Source organism: Grampus griseus (genome assembly GCF_964374135.1).
Source record: "Grampus griseus genome assembly, chromosome: 1".
Lineage (NCBI taxonomy): Eukaryota > Metazoa > Chordata > Mammalia > Artiodactyla > Delphinidae > Grampus > Grampus griseus.
In genome coordinates, this window is record NC_139017.1 from 138,030,501 (window position 1) to 138,055,049 (window position 24,549).

The 24,549-nt window shown below is 53.5% G+C and overlaps 1 protein-coding gene across 4 annotated transcripts in view; it reads left to right on the forward strand.

Annotated features, from left to right (window-relative positions):
* Nucleotides 1-16,040, forward strand: part of SSBP3 (single stranded DNA binding protein 3) — a 163,559-nt gene extending 147,519 nt beyond the window's left edge. For 2 of the 4 annotated variants that reach the window (XM_082678262.1, XM_082678260.1), the window contains 9 exons: nt 2,839-2,927; nt 3,637-3,685; nt 4,302-4,337; nt 4,822-4,876; nt 6,205-6,275; nt 13,970-14,048; nt 14,286-14,314; nt 14,429-14,530; nt 15,376-16,040. In XM_082678262.1, coding sequence (XP_082534388.1) covers nt 2,839-2,927; nt 3,637-3,685; nt 4,302-4,337; nt 4,822-4,876; nt 6,205-6,275; nt 13,970-14,048; nt 14,286-14,314; nt 14,429-14,530; nt 15,376-15,405 — 540 coding nt within the window. In that variant the 3' untranslated portion in view covers nt 15,406-16,040. The remainder of the gene's footprint in view (nt 1-2,838; nt 2,928-3,636; nt 3,686-4,301; nt 4,338-4,821; nt 4,877-6,204; nt 6,276-13,969; nt 14,049-14,285; nt 14,315-14,428; nt 14,531-15,375) is intronic. The other 2 variants (XM_082678263.1, XM_082678261.1) reach the window with 1 other exon arrangement.
* Nucleotides 16,041-24,549: the final 8,509 nt, after the last annotated feature.

A 24,549-nucleotide genomic window follows, 5' to 3' on the forward strand; every position in this document is an offset into this window, starting at 1 on the left:
CCTGAGGGGCTGCATGTCCAGATGTCTTTCAGGAGTGAGCACCCTGCTTCATCTCCTCCTCGCCACACTCTGCTGCCACGTCCTGGGCTCCCGCCGGCCCCCAGGCCAGCCTTCCACTCCATCCCCACAGTGCCGGCTGCTCTCCTGGGTGTGAGAGAGAGCAGGAAGCAGCTGCAGCCCCTGGAGGAGATCTCACTCTCTATCTGGAAGACCTTTCTGATTGGCCAGGCTGCACACAGTGGAAGAGTGGGCTGCCTGGGGAGGTGGTGAGCTTCCTGTTCTGGAGCAGCGGAAGCGAGGCTGAGATTTGTACAGGGGATTTAGTAACTGCACGTGGGCTTAGAAAGGGCCCTTTAAGACCTCATGCTTAAGGCAGCATTAAAGGCTTTGGCGTTTGCTCTGCTAACATCCCAAATCAGTACACACCTCTGAGGGCTGAGGGAGCCCTTCAGAGCCATCATTTCATTTGATCCTCACACGGCCCTGTAAGGGTAGGGGCTCTTTGTCCCCATCTTATGGACGAGGCAGCACAGTGGAGGGGTTGCAACTCTGAAGCCATGATCATAGCTGCACGAGGGGCCATCACTCTGCTTCTGTGCCTCAGTGTCTTAATCTTTAAAGTGGGGATAGTAGTGAGGTGGTGGTGGTTAAATGTAGGTGGTACTAAGCCCGTAGCACAGCCTGGCACGGAGGAAGCATTGTTATTTTTGTGGTTTGCCCAGAGTCAGGTTGTGCTGGGGCAGGCTCTCCGTGTTCTGACCTCAAATCGGTGGCTCTGCTCACCACGCGTGGCGTTGTCCGTAGGGAGGGACTGGCCCCTTTGTTCACTGATCTTGCGGCACATTTGCTCCAGGGCAGGTGAGTGTCTTCCGGCCCAGGGACTCAGCCCTGAGCAGGCACGGGGGATGCTGGCGGCCAGAGGAGCCCTCCGCGGCCACCCTCCCCTCCCTCCCCCTACTGCAGGCCTTGCTGTCTGCCAGCCAGCCTGGTGCTGCTGCAGTCATTGTGCACACCCTGTCTGGACACTCTCACTCCAAACCCCTCTCTGGGTGACCAAGCCAAGGAGGTGGTCCCGAGATGGTCCCCGGCTGGAGAACCTGCCACCAGCCTGATGGCGGCTCTGTTTGTCAGCTCTGGCCCTTGAGCCTCCTGTTGTGTCCCCACTCCCACCCTCCTCCCCACCTCGCAGATGTGTGGTGTAGAGAGCAGACCCTGAGGCTCGCAGATCCAGGATTAAACCCCAGCAGAGACATTAGCTGACTGTGAACTTGGGCACATCTTTCTCCCCCCAGACCCTCAGTCTCCTCTTCTATAAAATGGGAATAATACCAGTTTCATGGCATTGTTACAAGGTCCAAACCAGAGACTGTATGTGTTATGTGCTCAGTAAAAAATGGCCAATGCTGGCTGTTCCTTTGCCATCAAAATTCCACCAACCTGCTACTTTCTCCTACAAAGGCAGAGCTCAAGCTACAGCCAGCCTCATGTTACTTTCCGTTCATTCACTTCTTCACTCCATTGATGATTCAGCGCCCAGTCTGTGCCAGCTGATGTGTGCAGTGACGGGGGATATGAAGATCAGTAGGATAGAGTTCCCACCTTCCAAAGGGGTTCAGAGTCCAGTGGGAGAGATGGACATGTGGCCACGATCATAAGCCAGAGTGCTGCAGGCCATTGGGGGAGGACATTACAAGGCACTCTGGGAGTGACTAGGATGGAGCAGTTAACCCCATGGGATGGAGCAGGGAAGGCCTCACAGAGGAGGTGCTGTTTGAGCTGGGTATTGGAGGATGTGTAGGAGCCTGCCAAGTGGAGAAGGGAGGCAAGATATCTATTTCTGCGAAGAAAATAGCTCTGGAAGAGGCGAGTCGGGGAGCAGTGGTGAAGGAGATGAGCCAGCTGAAAGGCCTGGGTGCCTGGTTCAGTGGCTCTGACCCATCCCACTGCCGTGGTGGGTTGTGCCGAGCTGAGTTGGGACTCCTGCAAGTTTCCAAGTTTTGTGTAGACTCTTCTCTTAAATGGAACAGTGATTCCCTTGAGCAGGGAGGCGGAGTTTTCCCTCCTGCTCCTCCAGTACTGTGCCTGTTGAGGGCCACACGTGCTGACACCTGCATCGGGTGACGATATGGAGGGACAGCCCAGACCCGGGGCGGGGTGGGGTCTGCAGATGCCCGGCCGCGGGACAGGCCTTTTGGGAGTGTGCCTCCCCTCCCACGTGCAGACTCAGCCCTGCCCCCCAGCCTGCTGGCTGTTTCTTCTCCCCAGATTTCTAAGGTGGGTGGTGGTCACCAGCTGGTCCTATTACTGAGTCTCTTCCCCTTTCCTGCCTGAGTCCTGAGGGCAGGTGCCGACCAGCATCATGAGCTGCTTCCTGGATGCCTGTGTGCTTTCGGGAGACCCATCCTGAAGCCCTTGAAGTTGCATCTAAAGCTGGAACTGTTCCTTTGTGCTGGCTTGTCACTGTGGTCCTGTCAGTTGGTTCCCACCCAGCATTTTTCTTTTTCTTTTTTTTTTTTTGCGGTACGCGGGCCTCTCACTGCTGAGGCCTCTCCCGTTACGGAGCACAGGCTCCGGACGCGCAGGCTCAGCGGCCGTGCCTCACAGGCCCAGCCGCTCCACGGCATGCGGGATCCTCCTGGACTGGGGCACGAACCCGTGTCCCCTGCATCAGCAGGCAGCCTCTCAACCACTGCGCCTCCAGGGAAGCCCCCACCCAGCATTTTTTTAATGAATGTATTACTTTCTCATCAGATCCTTTTCACAGACTAACTCTCTCGCTTATGTTCTGTTTGTTTTTCCCCCTCCTTCTCTCTCCGGTTCCCCTTCTCCTTCTCATAGACTGACGCTTGGTTATCGTTGCAGAATTACGGCAGCGGCATGAGACCACCACCCAACTCCCTTGGCCCCGCCATGCCCGGGATTAACATGTAAGGCCAACCACCCTGCTGGCGGCTCAGAGCCCATGGCTTTCCCCGCCCTTTGCTCTCCCTGAGAGACTTGTGATGGGAGTAATTACTGGCACCTCTCTGGACCTCAGTCTCTCATCAGTAAAGTGAGGATGTTGAGCATACCGGTGATGAGACCTCATACACCCCCCTATAGTGCTTGTCTGTGCCAGGCAGTCTTCCAAGCTTGCTACATGGATCAGTTCACCTAATCTTCATGATAACCCTGTGAGGTGCTTACTATTATCCCCTGTTGACAGATGGGGTAACTGAGGGCACAGAGAGGTGGGGTAACTGGGGGCACAGAGAGGTGAAGTAACTTGCCCAGGCTCACACAGCTCTAAGTGGCAGGGTCAAGATTTGAAGCCCTGTACGGTTGATCACTCTTTCAGGGACTTCAGTGGTGTAGCCCCTTTGTGGTAGTTGATCCCTATGAGAATCTCTGTATTCCCTTTCTAGGAAAATGCATGTGCAGAGGAAATATTATTTTCACAAATTTTGCACATAATTTATATGAATCTCTAGATTTCTGCCCACGGAACTACACATTATTACCCCAGAACAGCTCTAGGAGTGTATGAAGGCTTCCTGTTAGTGATTTCAGCCCTCTTGTTCTGACCCTGCTGGCACTACCCCCTTGGTGCTTATAGCATCATTTTTCATTGTCTCCATCTCTCTCTCCCTCTCTCAGGGGCCCGGGAGCTGGCAGACCCTGGCCCAATCCTAACAGTGCTAACTCAGTGAGTACCCAGGTTGGCGGGGGGAGGCGCTGTCTGCTAGGGACTGCGTTCTAGGGAGCAGGGTGGTTCCTGTCCCCAGGTTGGAGGTGTCATGGGGAGTGGGATGCAGCAGGATTCCACCTGATGCCTTCAAGGAGAAGCCCACCTGTAAGGCGAAGCGTGGGAGTATCATGCTGGGGCCCTCAGGGGCTCTCCCCGCTGCTCTGCAGAAGCTGAGGTGTGAGCTGCGAGCCGGGCTCAGAGCCCTGTCCTGCCAACCTCCTCTTCCTTGGCAGGGCTGGCTTCCAGTGCTCAGAGGAAGGAGCTGGGAAGGGGCTTAGCACAGACAGTGCCGGGCAAGAGGCCGCGGGTGGGGGAAGCGCTCACTTTGCTGACCTAGAACTGGAGGGTCTCCCGCGCCTATGGCCCCCCAAGGCTCCCTGCCAAGGCTCTCAGGATCGGTTCAGCATAGGGACTGGACTTGGCTCACATCCCTGGCCCCCTAGAGACACTAACCAGGTGGCTCAGTGTGTTTCCCCTCAGGAGTGGGGTTGTGTCCCCCAAAGGATTTGGAAGGTAGAGCACGCATTGCCTGTCAGAGGAGGTGTCTGAGGTGTCATCCCCCTCTTGTTTCTAGATTCCATATTCCTCCTCATCACCCGGCACCTACGTGGTAAGTGTGTGCAGGTTTGGGGCATTGCGTGTCTAACCTCGTGACTGTATGTACAAGAGTACGTGGGGTGGGGGGGCCCTGTCTCTTTCCTCTCACAATATATTCTGAGCACAGGTTCCAAACTGTGCTAGTACTTGCTGTCAATATACAGGTATCTGTACTTTCTGGTGGCCCAGAAGTCCCCAAACAAGACCCAGAGTTGGGACCCCCATTCGGGGGACTGACCAGTAGGCCAGTCAGCTTCCACTACAGGCCTCTGGTTTCACCGGTCCCCATGTGTATGAGCACACACGCACGCCCACAGCTGCCTCTTGGTTTAAAGAAAGGAAAGGGGGAACCCAGTTGCCCCAAGCCTTAAACACCCGGGCCCCGGGTGAGCGCTGGCTGCTGACTTGGCTGGAGCTCAGTGGCCTCTCCCCACGTGTGTCATCACCATGGGCTTTTTACCGTGGGTTTCTGATGTCAGTTTTTATCTCATCTCCAGGGACCCCCTGGTGGTGGCGGCCCCCCAGGAACACCCATCATGCCTAGTCCTGCAGGTAAGAAGGCTGGGGGAGGGGTGCCGCTGAGGGAGTAGGGAGTCCTGGAGGGGCCTGGGTGCAGAGCCAGGGCTTGCAAGCCGCTCTTCCTGAGCAGTGCGCCCCCCACCCGGCATCTTGGCACCAGGGATTTAGTGGGCAGGAGGCCCCGGTGCCACCAACCTGCCATGTGGCCTCAGCCGGGTCACTCCTCATCTCCAGTGAAAGGACAGGGCAGAGCAAGGAGATCCGGAAACAAGGGGTCTCACTGCTTTCGGCTCCCGCTGGCCAGAGAGAATCCTGTCCTGGTTGTCATTTCTCTAGATGACTGAGAAGGGGCTTTTGGGTTCTGGCATCCTGGGACCAGGACTCTACAGCGTGATGCCTCTTGAGTGTCTAGAGCTATTGGCTTCTGGTCCTCTGTATCAAAGATCCCTTTTCCCTTTTCTTTAATCAGAAGAGGGCATGTGCGCACACCCACACCACACACACACACACACACACACACACACACAGCATCACAACTGTGTTTTTTCCCAGCTAAGAGTAGCGTACCGTCAACTAGAAGGAATTCAACATACTATCTTTACCCACCCCCAAAATAAAAAGTGAGAGGTAGTTGGATCTCTGCCCGAGAAATACTGGTGCCTGCTCCTGATATAAACATGTTAGCTGATTTCCTAAGGAGACTTTGCTGGCTAATTGGGGACACGGAGGAGTCCCTCTCTCCCATCCCCTCAGCTCCCTGTAGCAGGGCAGCTGCTCAGTGGCAGGGGTGGCTCTGGCGGCGACCGTGATATTCCCGCTCCTGTTCCCTCTTTCTGCTGCTGCATTTTTATGAGCTGCATGACCTACATTCAGACTGGGTCACATTAAACCACTCCATATGTTACTGCGTCGCCAGCACCATCCCTGCCTCTCTCTCCTGCCCCATCAGCTTGGCAGGGCGGCCCCATCAGCTTGTGGTGTTTCTCTTTCCCCGTTTGACTAACACTGCCGGGCGGGGTTGGGGGGAGAGCACAGGTGGTGGTCTGGCCGCCCCTGCATTGCCAGGCAGTGTCTGGGGACCAGATTTGGTTTGAGATGGGGGAGACGGCTTTGCCACGTCCACGTTGCTATCCAGGCACCCTGAAATCCTTCCTTTCAGGGTCGAGTGGTTTTCACAGTTGAATTTTCTGCGATTAAAAACTTTGTGAATCTTCATTAAATACAAATTAGCCAGAAGATGGTGGTACTTAGAGGAAATTTTAGGTGATAAAATACAAAAGAATGAGTTCAAGTGCCATGAGTTTGTTTTAATTAAGAAGTGAATTAATCACCCCGACTTGCGGGTTTCCACTGTTCTACAGATTCAACAAATTCCAGTGACAACATCTACACAATGATTAACCCGGTGCCGCCTGGAGGCAGCCGGTCCAACGTAAGTCAGCTTCTAATAATTTACACATCAGGTACTGCGACAGATCCGACTGACCTCGTCGGCTGAGCGGAAACAGGCTTAGCTGATGGCAGCCATTTGTTACCAAAGATGGATAAAATAAACCATCAGAAAAGTGATTGACTCTTGGGCAGCTTGGTTCCCATTTCATAGCTGGCAGCGGGTGGGAGAGAAGCGGGTGGGCTGATGCGCACACCTCTGGTCAGAGCGGGGCACCCAGCCTCACGGTGGGGCCCCCTGCTGGCCCGAGCCGGCTGTGGACGGGGAAGAGCAGCAGGCTGCAGGTGGGCCTGGGCCGGCCGACTGTCTGTGCACCTGGGCGATGTCTCAGGTCCGTATCCTTGGCCGTGGAGCTTTGGGGGGAGGCCCCCGGGGGCCTGCCTGCTGTGTGCCTCTGGGAGCCCTCAGACCCCCCATCTTGTAACCTCTCTGCCTCTGCTCGGGCCCTTCCCTCATCTAGAAGCCACTTGCTCCCTTCTTGGCCTCTCGGAAGTCCCAACCTGTAATGATGTTGTCGCTCAAATTCCACTTGTTCTGATTCCTGCTCACCTACTCCCTCTCGTGTTCCCGCGCCCATGTCAGGACTGGACTGTGCAGTGGCGGCCTGTCTCCCTCTCCCGTCTGGGAGCTCCCTAAGGACAGGGCTGGTCTGACCCACAGACAACCCTTCCTTGCCAGGTGGGGGAGGCGAGTCCCACTGGCCTTGCCCTCCGGGAGCTCAGGGTCTGGAAAGGAGGCTGTCATGTGACCACATCAGTAGTTTGTGGGCTGCAGAGCCAGAGGGTGGGCTTGTGGCCCCAGGGTTGGCTCGGGCCCTTAGGGATGCACAGTTTGGTTTTGCCAGTTCGGTTCCTGATGTGCCTCCTGAATCACCCCATGTGTTAAATCCTGATTATGGGCTGCCCTGTGCTGGCTGCTGCGCGTGTTTCATCCTCCAGCAGCCTCTGGGTGAGGGTCATTGCCCTGCCTCCTGGGGGTGCCGAGAGGGACCTTACCCGGGGTCCTGGGACCGAGAAGTGTGGGAACCTCGCTCCTCAACTGTTGCTCCACCACCATCTCTCCCCCTCTCTTGGGCAGCCAGCATCTCCCATAGCCCCTGCCTCTCCCTAGGGTGGCCAGCCATTTGGATTTTAGCACAGAAAGCCCTGTGTCTTGGGAGATGACTTCCCAGGACACAAAAATGCTGGGTTTTGGTAATGGATGCAGGTTGGGCAGAAAAGTGTAAGACCCATATAGTGGTCCCAAAGACAGGACTGAGCACATGAAAGTGGCATAGACTCCCCACTTCCCATGGTTGCCGTCACCATATCTTCCTGAGCACGGATGCCAGCAGTCGTGGTCTGTGGCTCTCAATGATGGACCATCCATGTTGCATCATTCCGAGGGGTACGACTCGAGCGCGCTGCATCCGGGCCCTGGCGGAGTCCACCTTTGACTCTGCTTGCGGCTTAACTGTTGGTGTCAAGATAGTGCAGTTTTCATTTTTCACATTGTGAGTATCACGATCATGTTTTCTAAGAGCTCAGATAATGAAAATGAGAACGATGAGACCACCAGCACCAGCGTGACCCCGACACCTCCAAAAAAAGGGGGGGGGCTGAATGAATTTTAATGACAGGTGTGAGGACACATACAACTGGGTCAGGGAGGCAAATAACCAAACCAGAACATACCGGCAAGTGTGCTGAAAAGATGAGAAGGGATGTGGGTGGAAAAAGGGCGGGAGAGCGCATTGTAGGCAGAACTGCACAGTCTAGGACGAGATAGGCACATCCTTTTAAATCAATCAAAAGTTTTGTGCATCCTCCAAAGAGACCAGTGCTCAGTGCAAAACAGCGGCTGCCACGTTGGCCGGGGCATGAACACCGTTGGCCCTTGAATGAACACCGTCGCCATGTTGGTCCATGAACTGAGATGGCTCCACGAACAGAGAAGGTTACATTTCCTGACTCAGAGGCTGCAACTAAGTCCTGTGGGTGAACAGAAGGGGGAATTTTGATGACAAGTGTGTTGGTCCTTTACAGTGTGCAGCTGATTCTATTGCATCTTCGAGAAAATCAGGGAGCTTCCTTCATCATATCACATGGTTCATCACACCGTGGCAACAGAAGTCTCCCCAGCTTTTAGGTACTTTGACTTGAAAACTGGAGCTTCAAATCATAATCTTGATTTCTACAAAGAAGATGTTAATGAAACTGCAGAAAACAAATAAAAGATTGTTATTCTCCTTGTCCAAATGCAAACCAGACTTCGCTCGTTTATCTGCATATTTGGCAGACAGTGCAGTTAATTTGGCAAGTTTCATTTAGTCTATAAACTTCTTACCTGCTAAATGCCCCACACACCTGGTCCCCGACACTGCTGTCAAGGGGGGAGATTTGCTTACCTTTGATAATCCAGCTTTCATAATGAAACGTTTAATTGTCAATTTGCTCAACACGTGCAGAAGCACTCAGTGAGGTTTTTGAGTTTATAGAAATGGAGAGAGCCTTGGACACACGCCCACAGATGGCTGTTGCTGGCCACAGAGAAGATGTTAAAATGTCAGCCTGCTGTGATGCTCTTCTCTGATTTGGAAATACGATGAGATGAGAATGCAGAAAGGAATGACAGTAAAATAGAAATGTAGTTGCTGCTTCTCCAGAACCGTTTGATGATCTTTAAAGAGGCCATGAGGAACCTAGATGAGGCTGAGTGGCCGGCACTTGAGCTGTTCAGATTCGTAGGGGGTTGTGATAGAGCCTCGTACAGCCAAAGTAATGGCTTACCTTTGGCAGTGAGGCTGCTTGAGGACTCAGAGTGTCACCGGTAAGGGCAGCCAAGTTAGAACTTTCCCAGTTTCTTTATTAAAACTGTAACTTATTTAGAATCCAACTTAGATCTCACAAGTTCAGATTACCTTTGTGCTTTAAAACCAGTTTCCCTAAGAGAGGTTTAATCGATAATGATATCCAGTGTGCTCAGAATGTTTAGAAATGATGGCCATCGTAGGCAGGCATAGCCCATCTGATGAGCTCCTAGATGAAAAGGGCCTGACTGACAAGCAGCTGATCTTCCAAAACCCGCTTGTAGATACTAAGTGGTTGGACATCTTTGGAGAGCTGGAAGCGATTCCTACAGATCCAAAAACCTGAGCACGTAAGCAAAATCCTAAGCACTCCATGTGCAGACGTGGTTTTTTTGTTTTGTTTTTTTGGCTGCTTTGGGTCTTTGCTGCTGCGCGCGGGCTTTCTCTAGTTGGAGCAAGCGGGGGCTACTCTTCGTTGTGGTGCGCGGGCTTCTCCTTGCGGTGGCTCCTCTTGTTGCGCAGCATGGGCTCTAGGCGCACGGGCTTCAGTAGTTGTGGCTCGCGGGCTCTAGAGCGCAGGCTTGGTAGTTGTGGCGCACGGGCTTAGTTGCTCCGCGGCATGTGGGATCTTCCCGGGCGAGGGATTGAACCCGTGTCCCCTGCACTGGCAGGCGGATTCGTAACCACTGTGCCACCCGGGAAGTCCGTGCAGACGTGTTTGTGGAGAGGATAGTCTAGTGTTACCACGTTGGACTGACACCAGGGCTTGATAAGAGCAGAGCGGCACGTCGGTACATTTTCCATTTGACTCTGTATTCAGTTTTGCCACTACACGAAAGGAAAGAAGGATGCCCAAGAACCTGCAGGCAATTCAGGGAAGTATTAGTGGAAAAGCAAGCACCATTTGCCCTGTTGGACCCCTGAAAGCAAGACGGGTCCCCAGCAGCTCTAATGGACACCACCCCCGCCACAAAAAAAAAAACGGCCAGGCTCTTGCTTTGGCCATGTCTTCTCACACTGGCATGGTCTGGTCCTGAAGCGTGGCCTCAGGAGGTGCCACGAGTGTTCCCATCAGTACACAGAGGATATAGGACGGAATGAACTTCCTTGAATGGATTATCCAAGACATCTACCCAATGAAAGAAACAATGCTAGCTTTTTGTACGTAAAACTTTTTTTTAAATCTTTAAAAAAAGCAGAGCAAAAATATCCTATTGTGATACAGGACAGAAAAAAGTGGCAGTTTTTAGAAACTAAATATAGGTAGTATCTGTTTAATCGGTCCTGTTGTATTTAGGTTCTCTTTAGAAAAACTCTTAACGTGTGTGTTCAATAAATACACAGTAATACAGCCTACAACATTTAAATATCCAATAAAGAGTTAAAATAATTCGCTGTGTCAGAACACAGAAATATTATAAAAGTGTTGTGTTTTTTCCACACGTCATTTGTTTAACTAGTCCTACTGTTGCCCCTGTTAACTAGTTCAGCTGTTCTTTAATTAATAGCATTTAAGTAACAGAAAAGTAAATAATACAGAGTAAAGAAGTGGCGCTGGGACAACTGGATATCCACGTGCAGACAAATGAAGTTAGACTGCATCCTTACAACATACACAAAAATTAACTCGGTGTAGACCCTAGGCCTAAATGTCAGAGCTAAAACTATCAAACACTTAGAAGAAAATGTAGGAGTAAATCTTTGTGACCTGGGTTAGCAAAGCCTTCTTACCTACAACACCAGAAACACAAGGGACAAAAGAAAAAAAGTAGCTGCACTAGACTTCATTAAAATTTAAAACTCAAGGGGCTTCCCTGGTGGCGCAGTGGTTGAGAGTCCGCCTGCCGATGCAGGGGACACAGGTTCATGCCCCGGTCCGGGAAGATCCCACATGCTGCGGAGCGGCTGGGCCCGTGAGCCATGGCCGCTGAGCCTGCGCGTCTGGAGCCTGTGCTCCGCAACGGGAGAGGCCACAACAGTGAGAGGCCCGCGTACCGCAAAAAAAAAAAAAAATTTAAAACTCGTGCTTCAAAGGACACTGTCAAGAAGGTAAAAAGACAGCCCATAGAAAATATTTGCAAGTCATATGTCTGGTAAGGGGCTTGAATCCAGAATATGTAAAGAACTCTTAAAACTCAATAATAAAAAAACAAACCAACTTAAAAATGGCCCAAGGGGACTTCCCTGGTGGTTAAGGGGACTTCCCTTCCAGTGGTTAAGAATCCAACTTGCAATGCAGGGGATGCCAGTTTGATCCCTGGTTGAGGGACTAAGGTCCCACATGCCATGAGGCAACTAAGCCCACACACCACAACTACAGAGCCCGCATGCCGCGACTACAGAGCCCACGCACTCTGGACCCTGCGCCCCACAACTAGAGAGAAACCCACGTGCCACAACTAGAGAAAAGCCTGCGTACCACAACGAGAGAGAAGCCCACGCGCCACGACGGAAGATCCACATGCCGGAACTAAGACCCGACGCAGCCAAAAAATAAACTTAAAAGCAAATGGGCCAAGGATCTGAATGGACATTTCTCCAAAGATGTACAAATAGCCAATAAGCACATGAAAAGATGCTCAGCATCAGTTATTAGGGAAAAGCAAATGAAAACTACAGTGAGCTATCACTTCACACCCACTAGGATGGCTAGAATCAGAAAGACATAGTGAGCGGTGTTGGCAAGGATGGGAAGAAAATGGAACCCTCACACATAGCTGGAGGGAACGTGGAACGTGAAGTGGTGCAGATGCTGTGGAAAAGTCTGGCAGTTCTTCGAAAGGTTAAACAGTTACCCTGTGACCCTGCAATTCCACTCATAGGTATCTACCCCAGAGAAATGAAAGCATGTCCACACAATAATTGTACACAGATGTTCACAGGAACACTAGTCATAATAGCCAAAAAGTGGAAACAACCTAACTGCCCATTGACTGATGAATGGGTAATTAAATGTGGTATATACATACAATGGAATGTTACCTGGCCGTAAGAAGGAATGAAGTACATGATACATGCAACAACATGGATGAACCTTGAAGGCATTTTGCTAAGTGAAAGAAGCCAGCCACAAAGGTCACATATAATTCTGTTTGTATGAAGTGTCTAGAATAGCTAAATCTGTAGAGACAGAATAAATTAATGGTTGAGTGGGCCTGGGGATTCAAGGGGGGCGGGGATGGGGAGTGACTGCTAATGGATGCAGGTCATGAAAACGTCCTAAAATTGATGGTGGTGGTGGTTGCACAACTCTATATATAAATACACTAACAACCACTGAATTGCATACGTTAGATGGGTCACTTGTATGGTATGTGAATTATATCTCAAGCTGTTAAAAAGAACAACAAAAATACACATGTTATTTAAGATACCTGTTTTTTAAATATATGTATGTTACAGTAATGACACATGTGCATAATTGTTTATTGTCACATTTCGGGATTCTTTTGCTCTGGTGTGACTGTGTCTGGGTTTGACTCCTTAAAAAGTTGGTCACCCTCATCCTCCTATCACTTGGGTTCATAAGCATGAAATTGGTTGCCAGATGGCAAAATGTGCCCCAAAGCCTGCGAGTGGCCCTGGGAGGCCACTGGGGAGGCAAGGATCCTGCACCCACGGGGTGTGTGAGTGGGAGGCGGAGTGAGGAAGCGGCTGGTGCCCCAGCCCCTCCCCTGCAGTCTCGTCACATCAGTTCCTGCTCCAGCCACTCCGTGCTGGCACCTGCTAGGAGGCCTCTTACTTGTGCTCAGGCAGGACCCCTGCTGAGAACAAGGTCATGGTCCATCTCTGCCTGCCCAGATTCTACCCCTCAATTATTTTGACGCTCTGCCTCCTCCTCCATGCAGCCTGTTCTGATTTCTCTGCCCTTTTCTCAGTGCCTCTTTCTGAAGTTGCAGCCGTGCTTTGTCTGCAGCTCTCTTTGGATCTCAGCATCCTGTGGGGAAGTTGGGTGTCCGTGGCTGTGCTCCTCCTTCAGACTGAGGCCCAGGTGTGACTCAGCTCTGTGTCCTTAGTGCCTGGCACAGGCCTCCATTCTGCCACTTCATCCCCTGTCCACCCTGGCATCCAGTCTGTATCCCTGGGCCTTGGCTCTCCAGACTGGGCTCAGCCATCCCTTGGTGGCCATGTGATGTGACCTCTGGCCTTTGGTTGCTGTTTTGCTGAGATCGGGGGGTTAGTTCCAGACAGATTTGAGAAGGCGGGTAGAGCAGATTACACGTCTGGTGTCTGGTCTGTCTGCGCCGTCAGTTCTGCTCATTAGTGAGCTCCCCCACACAGTCCCAGCAAGAGAGGTCCTGCCACCCACGCCCCAGCTCCCCACACATTTCTGAGGAAGAGCCTGGAGGAGGCTAGTGTGATGGTTCCAGGGCCAGGCTGCCCATGGTCCAGCCACAGCTTCTCCATCTCTCCTACCTGGGAGATCGTGGGCAAAGCATGGTCCACTCTGCGCTTCAGTCTCCTCATCTGTAAAATGGGGAGGAAAAGCACAAATGTTTTTGTTTCCTGGCCTGGCAGTTGGTCACTCCGTCTGGGTGAGGTTCACTGGCGAGCCCCGCACGCTGCCCGAGGGATGGAAAGAGCCCGGGATGGGATCCAGCAGGCCTGGTTTGAGAGCTGTCTCTGGGTGGCCTTGGACCAGTCCCTCTCTCTCTCTGGGTTGGTTTCCTCCCGTGGTGCATAGGAGTGAGTGCCTCTGCCTTGCACAATTCCTAGGGCCGAGGGGAGGCACCAGCTCCGGCCTCCTGGTGTTAAATGCCTGAGTGTGTGAGAGTGGCCCCGCCAGAATGGAAGCTCCCTGGGGATGCAGCTGGGCATGGGAGCCCTGCGAGGGTTGCGGCCAAGCCGAGGGCCCGCTCAGCTGCCACGCTCTGTGCTTCTCCCACAGTTCCCGATGGGTCCAGGCTCGGACGGCCCGATGGGGGGCATGGGTGGCATGGAGCCACACCACATGAACGGCTCGTTAGGTGAGTCAGCGCCCTGACCTCGTCATGCTGCCCCCTGCCCGACCCTCCCGGGAAGCCTTCTCTGCCTTGGCTCCTGGCTCCCCTAGGCCGGGTCCCCACAGGAAGATCCCAAGAGGAAGATGTTGCCTAAGTAGAAGATTCTCTTTGCAGAGATGTTTGGGCTTGGGCAAAAGGGTTTGGAGGCCCCTGCACAGAAGGGTGGGCAAGAAACTGAACTGGATTCATTTTTCCTTTCAGGGTCAGGTGACATAGATGGACTTCCAAAAGTGAGTGTGTATTCCATGTCTCCTCCCTGACAGCACCACCCAGAAAGCCTTTCCCGCATCTGGGGGGCAGGTTGCTGGGGGCACGGGGGCTTACCTCCTCTGCTCTCTCTGCAGAATTCTCCTAACAACATAAGTGGCATTAGCAATCCTCCAGGCACCCCTCGAGACGACGGTGAGCTAGGAGGGAACTTCCTCCACTCCTTCCAGAACGACAATGTAAGTGTGCCTGCCACCACCCTCATTTCACCCCTGGGTCCTCACCGTATCCCCTGGGGCCTGGGGACTGTTGATTTAAGTTTCAGTCTCCTGACCAAGACCTGCCTGCTGGGCCAGTGTCCTGGCAGCTGTGTCGTGGGCCTCTCACCTCGGTTATTTTTCCACACAAAGTGCAGAGCCCTCACCTCCCCCACCCCCCTCCCCCACTGCCTGGCGCTGACCCCTGCTACCTGAGTCTGACCTTCCCGAAGCATCCACATGGAGGCGCAGCGCCTCCAGCAATGAAGAAGCTGACGTGGCTGGACGAGCCCTGGGCTCTGGCCCACTGGGTCTCTGTCCCAGTCTTATTTCCTCCTGTCCTGGGGAAGGAGTTTCACGCAACCAGTGACTTCCGGGGGTCTCGGTGCAGAGGAGCTGGCCGTCTCCTTTTTCACATTGGGCCTCTATTTACAGTGTCATCTGAAGAAACGATGTCATGGTTAAGCAGCTTTTGAGAACCCCAGGCCGGCTCCCACCCCAGGGCACCCTGTCTGTGCTCCGGCTCGTCAGACCCCGGTTCTCTGCAGTCTGTGGCCCCATGAGGGGACGGCAGGGGCCGCTGCTGCTTTGCTTGGAAAGAAGGGGTGATTTGGAGAGGGAAAGGGGCCAGGGGAGAGGAGTCAGGGACACAGGCTGGTGCCAAGAGGTGGCTCCTAAGTCCCGCCTGCTGGCCCCCTGCCCACCCAGTGCCACCATGGGTGTCTCAGCCCAGCCACCCCCAGTCCAGCTCTGTGCAGTCAGATCTCCACAGGGCTCTCCCACACCCTGGCCCTCATGACCCCCCTTCTCTGCTTCTCCCCTTCCAGTATTCTCCAAGCATGACGATGAGTGTGTGATCCCCCCTCCTCTTCTCTGAGACGCTGAGAGAGCCGGCATTGCAGGCGGGAAGGTGCCAGAAATTATGCAAGAAGAAGTGAGGTGTCATTACCCAGGAGCTGGGGGAGGGGCATCTCCTGCTCCCCCTCAACCCTCCCCCTCCCCTCCCCCAACCTTTCTCAATTTTAGTTTCATGCAATAAAAAGGCCGAACTTTTTATTCCATAAAACATGAAGGACAAAACTCAAAAATACATTTCAAGTCAATGACCAGAAAAATCCCACCCCTTGCCCTTTCCCAAAAGGACCTTTTATGTACATGACACATTTTTGTTGTTTTTTGTTGGGGGTTTTACCGTTGTTGGGATTTTTTTAATTTGTTTTCAGGGGGGTTTTTTGGGGGAAAAATTTTTAAAAATGGAAGCTTCTAGCAAGCCCCCCCCACCCCAATCAACCTCTTTGCTTTCTTCTTTAAAAAAAAAAAAAGGACAAAAAAAAGCAAAAAATGAAAAACAAAAAACAAAAACCCAAGCCCTGTTGTCTGTCTGTACCCAAGCCCTTCCACCAGGAAAGCTAGTCTAGGTGTGAGATCTCACCTGTCTTTGTAGCCATCTAAAAATAATAATAATAATTATAATAAACTGGGCAGTTTACAATCGGTGGTTTCTTTCAAACGGCCTTTTTGGGAAAGAAAAAAGGAGTCACCCTTTTCCACTTGGGGTTTTTGGTTTGTGCTGACGGGCAAGGGAAGGGCAGGAACCTGTCTTGTTTCTGCTTGGTCTCCTGGCGAGGTGGCGACAGCAGCTGCACAGCTTCGACCCCAGACCCCCTCCCCCGTTACGTGGCCGGAGGGGCCAGACCACCGACCGCTTTCAGGATCCCGCCCCAGCGGAGCTGTGCTGCGACCCAGTGGCATGCACTGTGTTCCCAGGACTGCTTCCTCTCTCTTCTGGACCTCTCCCCGCCCAGCATCCCGCCCTCCAGCCCCCTCCTCAGCCCCCACCCCAGTCTTCCCAGTGAGAATCCTGCCAGCGGGGTGGTGGCCTGGAGCGGAGTGGGGGAGGCCGCCCCGACAGGATGGCTATGACCTGGGACATGGAAACTGTGACCTCCGCGTTCTCATTCCTCGAATCGTCGTCCTCCTGTGTGCGGGCAGTGGAGGGCTGGAGTTTGGGTTTTCTTTTTTTTTCCCCTCTTGATTCTTCTTTTTCAAAAATGGGATATTGACCAGAATTGCTCTGTGTGCGCTTGGAACTGGACAGAGAGACTTTGGAATAGCTGTGGGGGGCAGGGGGGACGCCAGCAACCAAACAGATGTGCTGTTTCCGGTCCTGTTTTTATTTTCAAAAACCAACAAATGCAACAGTGGAGCCTGTCCCCTCCCAGGAGGGGTGACTTGTGGCCTCCCTCACCTCACCACCCCCCATCGAAACCTCTGTGTCTTGCCCTGAAGACACCAGAATTCTTTGTACATTTACACCCCTCCTCCTCCTCCTCCCCCCCTGTAGCTGGTCTTTGTTTTCGTCCCTCCCTTTCTGATCCATGTATATCATATTATGTGAGATATCATCTGCCTGAAAAAAGACCCTGTGCGGATTATTGGGAACATTGTAGCTGTTTCTGTGTTTTTTCTTACCTTGTAGTCTGGTTCTGAATTAAGAGAGGAAAAAAAAGTAATTATGATACATTGTAGTTTGTGTACGATATATGTTGATAACGTTTTATTAAAGGGACATCTTTTTTCCGCAGCCCTTCCTGACATGTTTGGGGGGAACATGGGTTGGAGTTCATTATACTGATTACAAAATGCCAGGCAACTGGTTGGGCAGAATTTTTGTTCCTGGTGCAGGGCAAGATTTTGGTTTGTGCTGTTTCAGGAGTCGGCCTTCTTTTCCTGGGCATGTTAATCTTCTGTGGAGAGTTGGGGAAGATGGTTGGGAGGACATTGTCTCACTTCAAATATTCGGGGACATTCTAAAAGGCAGTGCGGTTTCTCATCTCACAAACGCATTCTGGTTTGCCAGAGTATATTTTTCTGGATAAGGTTCCCGGTGTGCTGTTTTCAGTGGAGAGTCAGCATCGGCTAGGCTGGCCCCATGGGCTGCAGCCATGCCCTGCTTTCTCCCTTCAGGTGGAATTTGCTTCACAGGTCCTAGGGTGCCGGGCCACAGGGGCATTGAGTTTTATTTTTTCACCTCCAAGGCAACAGGGAGCCCTTGAAAGATTTGGAGAGTGGCACAGTTTGACTTGAATGTTTGAAAACGGTGCAGGCCACATCCTGGAAGATGGTTGGGTGGGGCTGGACAGATTTGGGGAGACCCAGTCCCAGCTGCTGTCTAGGCAAGAACTACTGCAAGCCCACCAAGTCAGCAGCTGTGGATGCTGATTTGAACATTTAGAAAGTAGAACTTTCTGCCTCCCTGGAGCTCTGGGGCCAGGCCCGCAGCAGGAGGGGAGGGAAACACACGATGTCTGAGCAAAGTGTGGCTTTAGCCCGCCTTTACAAAGTCTGAAGGGACCAGTTTCAGATCCTGCAGGATCTGTGTGGCCCTGAGCAAGTTAGTTCATAACCTCTGTCCTCAGTTTCCTCATCTATAAAATGGGGATAATGGTTTACCTATCATGTGGTGGTTGTGAGGATAAGTTGACATTTGTAAAGCGTTCAGAACGTAAGTAGTAGTAAGTAGTAAGAGCAGCAGTGTTAGCTGTTGGTGGTACTACTCTTTTGGAGAGCATCTAAATGGGTATGAGGAGTAGCTGGGAGGGCCTAGAAAATTCCATTTGTCCTTCCGTCCTCATCGGGGAATAAGGCTTCCTAGGCTCTTCCTCAGCACAGACGTCTTTGAACTACTGGGAAAACATCACTGTTGGACAGATGAGGAGACGTAGGCTGTTACTGACCTGCACTGACAGTCCTGAAGAGGTGTTTGTTCACCAGCACTGAGCATCTGCCACGTGCCAGCCCCAGTGCTGAGCAAAGAAGGTGGCGATGACGGGCAAGCACCCACTCCATACCCTCGCTGCCCTTGTGCTCCCCAGAGCAGGCCTCAGGCGCAGGTGGGAGCAGTGGCCTGGAGAAGGGAGCCCAGGTCACAGGGGCCCCTGCAGAGAGGAAGGAAAGGGCCCCCAGCCTGTAATGAGAGCCTGCTGTGTGCCTCACTGCCCACCTCTGCTGGGCGCGGGGTTCGAACACCAGGCACCCTAACACACCCCTCAGTCTGTGATTCCCCCCAGCACCCCCAGAGTTGCCTTCGCCACACTCATGGCCCTGCTGAGGGCTGGTTTGGGGTTGGCCTTCTCAGCAAGAGGTCTTTGAGGAGAGGACAGGCTCCTGTTCCCCCCAGTGTTTTCACCACCCTGCCCTGTCCAGGCCTGACTGAGAGCAGGGCCGGGCCAGATCCAGGTTCTGCAGCCAGGATGAGGGTCTCGGAGTGAGAGGCAGAAGGTGGGTGTCATTCCTATGCTTTCACAGAGGAGGGCTTTAGCCCATCACTGAAACCTGGGCAGGAGTGGACAAGCCAGGCCAAAGGCCCCAGCTCAGCAGCTGCTTTCCTACTACTCATCACTACCCACAAGTGCCTAATTCTAGAGGCCAGCCAGCCTGGGGGTCAAAGTGAGGGCCCTGTCCTTCCTGGCTGGGCACCCCTCCCTGGATCCAGAAAAGGAGAGCCTTGAGGCAAACTAGCTGATGCCGGCAGGGCCTGCCTGGGGCAGGGGACAGGTGTGTGTGGAGGGGGCTTGGAAGGGGTGGGTCAGCAACTACCAAGGCACAGAGCCAGAGCAGGACTCCAGTTTGGGCTCAGCTGGGGCCATTCAGCCTGATGCCCTGGGTGACCCTGGGTAATCTCTGACTCCCAGCCTCTGCTGTCCCTTGAGGATTCCACAGACTCCAGGGGCCTGAGCCCAGAGTACATCCCAGGCTTCTGTGAGGGCTCTGCCCTGAACTGAGTGGAGCTGGAGCTTCCCTGGGCTCACTGGGCAGGAGCGCTGGAAACAGAAGACCAGACCAAGCGACGGGGTGCTGAAAGAGGGTCCATCCTGCCCTGTGCTGGCACTCTCCTCTCCATTCGCAGGTGTCTATGGAGCCCCAGTCTTTGGCATCTGTTACCTGGACATTCAGCTACCAGCTTGGTTTCCTGCCTCCATCTCAGCCCTTCCAATCCCACAAAGATCTAACTCACTCACTCACTCCTGAGCATCCTTAAACTCTTCCATCCATCCCTTCACATATTTATGGGGCGCCTGTTACATGCCAGGACTGTCCTAACACTAGGGATACAGCGGGGAACAAAACGGCTGTGGGAGGCTGGCGATGCCCGTCACCGAGGTGAGGGGGGCTGCGGGAAGAGCAGGTTGAGGTGACACTTGTTCAACATCCAGGTAAAGAAGTCAAGCAGGCAGGTCCCGGCTAGAGACATCATGGGGAGTTGTTGGCCTTCAGATGCTCTTGAAAGCCATGAGACTGAGCTCATCTGCAGAGTGAACGGAGAAGGGCCCAGGGCCCTGGGAAACAGGAAGAACTAGCAAAGGAGGCAGTGAGGAGAGTGAGGTGCCTGGATACCACGGGAAGAAAGCTGCAGAGAGGAGAGTGCCGCACATGGCCTGGGATCCGGGGCGCGCTCCTCGCCTCATTCAGGCCCTGCGGGCCTCTCCTGCTCGTTCTCAACCCTCAGCACTGCATGCTCCAGTGATGCAGAACTCCTTAGGGATCGCTGCCCACTGGGGCCTTTGTTCCTGCTCTTCCCTCTCGGCACGCCTGTCCTACTTGCCCTTTAGAATCCAGCTTACGTGGGCCGCCTTTCTGGAAGCCTTGTAGGCTGAGGTGAAGGCTTTCTTTGAGCCCCCACGACCCCTATGCTGTAATGGTTCAACGTCTGCCTCCCCCATCAGACTGGGAGTTCCTCGAAGCCTGGGACCATGCCTGAGTGTTTGTTCCCAGAGTGAGTGAGCCAGCACGAGGCCTGGCACCCAGTAGGTGTTCAGGGAGTGTTCACAGAGTGAGTGGATGCCTGCTGAGTACAGTCACTTCTGCACTCCTCCCCACTGCATGCTGTCACCTGTGGGGAGGTACTCAGGTGTGGGGAAAGAGGTGGCCTTTATAGCTTCAGCAGATCCAAAGGAGACTGACTACTCTGTCACTGCCCACCCGCCAGCTGGGAACTCCTGGAGGTCCATGTCTCATTCTGTATCTCTGGCTCCCAGCACAAGGCCTGGCACACACTAGGGACTTATAAAAGGAGCTGAATTGCTGGATCCCCTAGAGGTCTGTAGTGGGGAACCTCAGGGCTCAGTCCCCAATTCTAGCCTATTCTTGGATTCCATCAGCCCAGCTGAGGATGAGGAGACAGATGTGTTTTGTGGGGTGGGTGACAGAAACCTGGGCGGGGCTACGCTGCTCCTGACAGGCTAGACTCTTGCCCGGGGCAACAGCCCGCCCCCTGGATACAGGCTTTGGGTTTGAGGAGACATGGCCAGGTCATCTGGCATGGGATAGACTGAGGATCTCAGGTGGCAACAGCCAAAGCAGTGCCCAGAACAGGGGAGAGGCTGGCCTCACTCCACCCTGCCATCCTCAGCCCAGCTGAAGCACTGGGTCCCTGCTCTGTGATACAGCCTGGAGCAGGTGGCTGAGGTACGCTGTGGATTGAGAAATGGCTTAGAGGCTCAGTGGGAGGTAGACACTGGGCTATTTGGCTTTGAGGCCTATTATTCCCAGCTTCAAATCTCCCCTGGCTCAGAAAGCAGATGGGGTGTGAGGCCCCAGCAGTCAGAGCTGGGACCCCGGAACTGAAGCTAAAGGAGGACATTCCTCCCGAGTGCGAGAATGCTTAGCAGCCACAGTGAGAGGCTGCTTCGAGAGGTAATAAGTTCCGCATCGCTGGAAGTGTGCGAGCCAGTGGGGAGGGGAAGAAGAGGGGGCTACCTGTGTTGGGCAAGGGGGCGTTGGTTTCCGGGCTCTCAGGTGGAGGGCAGAGGGAAAGATAAACAAACCCCTTCTCAGGAGCAGAAATGGGGTCAGAACCAGCTCACTCTGACTTCTAAGTCCCTCCCAGCTTTTCAGCTGTTCCATGACCTCTACGAGAGATCTCCATAGACTCTGCTGATGTGACTCGTATTCCTTCTGCCGAAGACCACCCCAGGCCCGGTTCTGCGAGCTCTGCAGAGAAGGGCGGGCTGGCGGTTGCAGGCTGGGTTCGGGGTGGGGTTCTGGTGGCAGAGCCAGTGCTCCAGCAGGGCCTCCCTGCCTCCTCGCTACTCCACAAACACACCAACCGCACGCCCATCTCAGAGCGGTCGCGTTTTCCCCAGCGCCTTCCCAGCCTGCCCCACACTTCGTTCAGCCTCTACTCAAACACTACCTTCTCACAGAGGCCTCACCCTGTGAGGTAAGGGCCAACACACCCCGTCCCCAGCTGCTGGTGGCTCGGTGTCCCTTCCTGGGTGCTGCCCTGGTCCCCAGGGGACTGCCTCACCCAAGGTTTCACCTCCTCCCAGGCGGTGGCCAGTGGCCAATGGCTGATGTGGGACCACTTGGCCTCGATTTGGGATGGCTCTGAAGGGCCACCCGGTACTGAGCTCTCTAGAGGACCCGCGGGGGTCTCAGCTCCCCCTGCCCAGTCACGCCCTCCTCCCTTGCTCATGGGTCTCTGGGGAGTGCACCCCAGTAAGCCTGCCGCCACAACTCTCCGTCTCAGAGTCTTGCCTTCGGATCCTCTGACATACCTTTCTTTCTGCACCGTCTCCCCAGTTGGAATGTAAACTCCATGACAGTAGGGACCTTGTTTTGCTCAATGCTCTCTACCTGGGGCCTTGCCTCATGCCTAACCCATACTAGATGCTCACAGACACCCGTGGAACGAACCAAGTGGCTGAGAGCTTATCATCCTGAGCTGAGGAGTGGACACTGGGATTCTCTGCAGGTTCCCAGACATCTCTGGGGAGAGGGTCCCTATAACAGCGTGGTCTTCCAGCAGCCAAGCAGGTAGGCCCCATAAGTCACAGTGATTTGTGTATTCATGTTAAAGGGAAGATGGTATGAGACACCCAGGTCACATACACACTTTAAGGGACTTTGTCCCGCCACAAAAGAGGAAGCAGGGAGATGCTGTCTAAAGCCTGAGGTGACCCTGGCCTGCTCCTACGCCAGTCTCAGGCCTGCTGCTGAAGGACAGAGCCCAGCAAGTCACAGAGCCTCTGGCGAGCACCTGCCCTACATCCAGCCTGAGTCAGCCTTGGGAGAGGACAGAGACGGCCTAAAGGGCCCCCCGAAGTAATCCCACCTTTTCACGGAGCTTCTGAAAACCTCTAGACCCATCTACTTGAAACCTCCTGGTCAAATGCAGCCTGTTAATCCCAAAGTAGGGAAAATCTGAAAGGGAGGTGCTTTATTCCCACTCTGCAGATGAGGAAACTCAGGATCTGAGTGGAAGGTAGAATATAGGAGACTCTTGGAAATGGCGTTCCCCAGTCCACTGATGCCTGCCAGAAATGAACTGAGCTTTCTAATGGATCAACATGACACTTAAATACATGACCAAATGAGAGCACGTTCACACGTGCTCATAATGCCAGTGTCAAAATTTTGGTTCCAAATGCCTGTTGCTTAAAAGTCCAAGTCCCTATAGGGCGACTTTTATACTAATAGTGGGACATCCCCGTCCACCCTCCTCACACAGTCCTCCTGCTTCCTTCTCCCAGACTGGCTCTGACTAGGTGAGTACTCTGTTCTCAAGTCTAAGGCCAAATAGGGCCTGAAAATCATCCTGTATTTCCTCCCTCCCTGTGTTTAACGAGGAAGGTAAGAGGGTGGGGAGGATGAGGTAGGTGGGCGTTTGGGATTTGGGGAGGTAGGCACAACTCTATGGAGGAAGCAGCTGTCATCACATATGAACTTCCCAGTTCTTCACAATACACCACGTGGTGTCTGAGCCGCAGTCTCCTCACCTGCATGGGGAGGATAGAAACGCCAGTCCTGCCTGCCTCACTTTGCAGACCAGCTGCAAGGTGCTTGAAGGGAGAGAGCGGAGGGTGCCAAGCTCCACAGCTTAGCTGCAAGGTCCAAGAGGACAGACGAAGGCCAACCACTAGGGCTGTTCTCACTCCAGGGGCTGGGATGAGCACCCAGGCCTGCCCTGTAACACTGGCACCCTATCAGGACAGTTCTCAAGCTGCAAGGTCACCTGCTGACGGCCCACTTACTTGCAGCCTCTGACCCACACGCTCAAGACCCAGGCTGGCTTCGCCCTCTCACTCCCCATTCTCCCACCAGTAGCAAGGGGGCTTCCGCCCCCTCAGCCTGGCTTCAAGCCACCACCACCACTCACCCGAGAATGACCGCAGTGGCCTCCAGCTCTACTCGGTACAGTTGCCCTGCCAACTCGCCCTCCACACGCCCACAGAGTGTTCTTTAAAAAAATCCCTTTGACTCAGCAATTCTGCTTAGGAATTTATCCAGTGGCTGCGCTGGCAGAAGTACTCTAAGATACGTGAACAAGGATGCTCGCTGCAGCATTATTTGTAATAGCTAACAACTAGAAATAACTCGAATGTCCATCGACAGGTATTAATGCAGCTGCTCAAAAAAACAATATAGCTCATATGTGCTGATGGGGCAAGATCCTGCGATGCCAAGGTATTAGGTGAAAAAAGGAAGGTGCAGAATGGTCTATAAATAGGATGACACTAAGCAATGTACATATATACATCCTTATTATACATATACATTTTAATGGCGCTACATGAGAAACTCTAAGCTGTGGTTACCCTTGGGGAAAAGGACCAGAGTTGCCTTGGGTGGGGGACAAATTTTATCTGGGGAAGCCTGAAGCGCCAGCATTCAAGGCCCTTGAGAGCTGCCCCTCCAGCCTCACCCCCACCCTCCTTGCGCTCCCCATTTCCAACCACTCCCCAGTGCTCCAGGATCTTTCTCGCCCCCCTGCTTTTGCACACCCGCCGCCTTCCCCAGTAACCCCTTCACACACACCACCACCAGCCCAATCTGTCCTTTTCCCGGTAAACCCTGCCCTGCCCAGCCTAAAAGGTACCTTGTAAAGTGGAAGGAGTACAACCTGGGAGTCAGGGACACGGGGCTGGAAACAGCACTGTTATGGATGGAGGTGACATGGGCTCCCGGACCCCTCTTCAGAGTGATCCTCCCACAGCAGG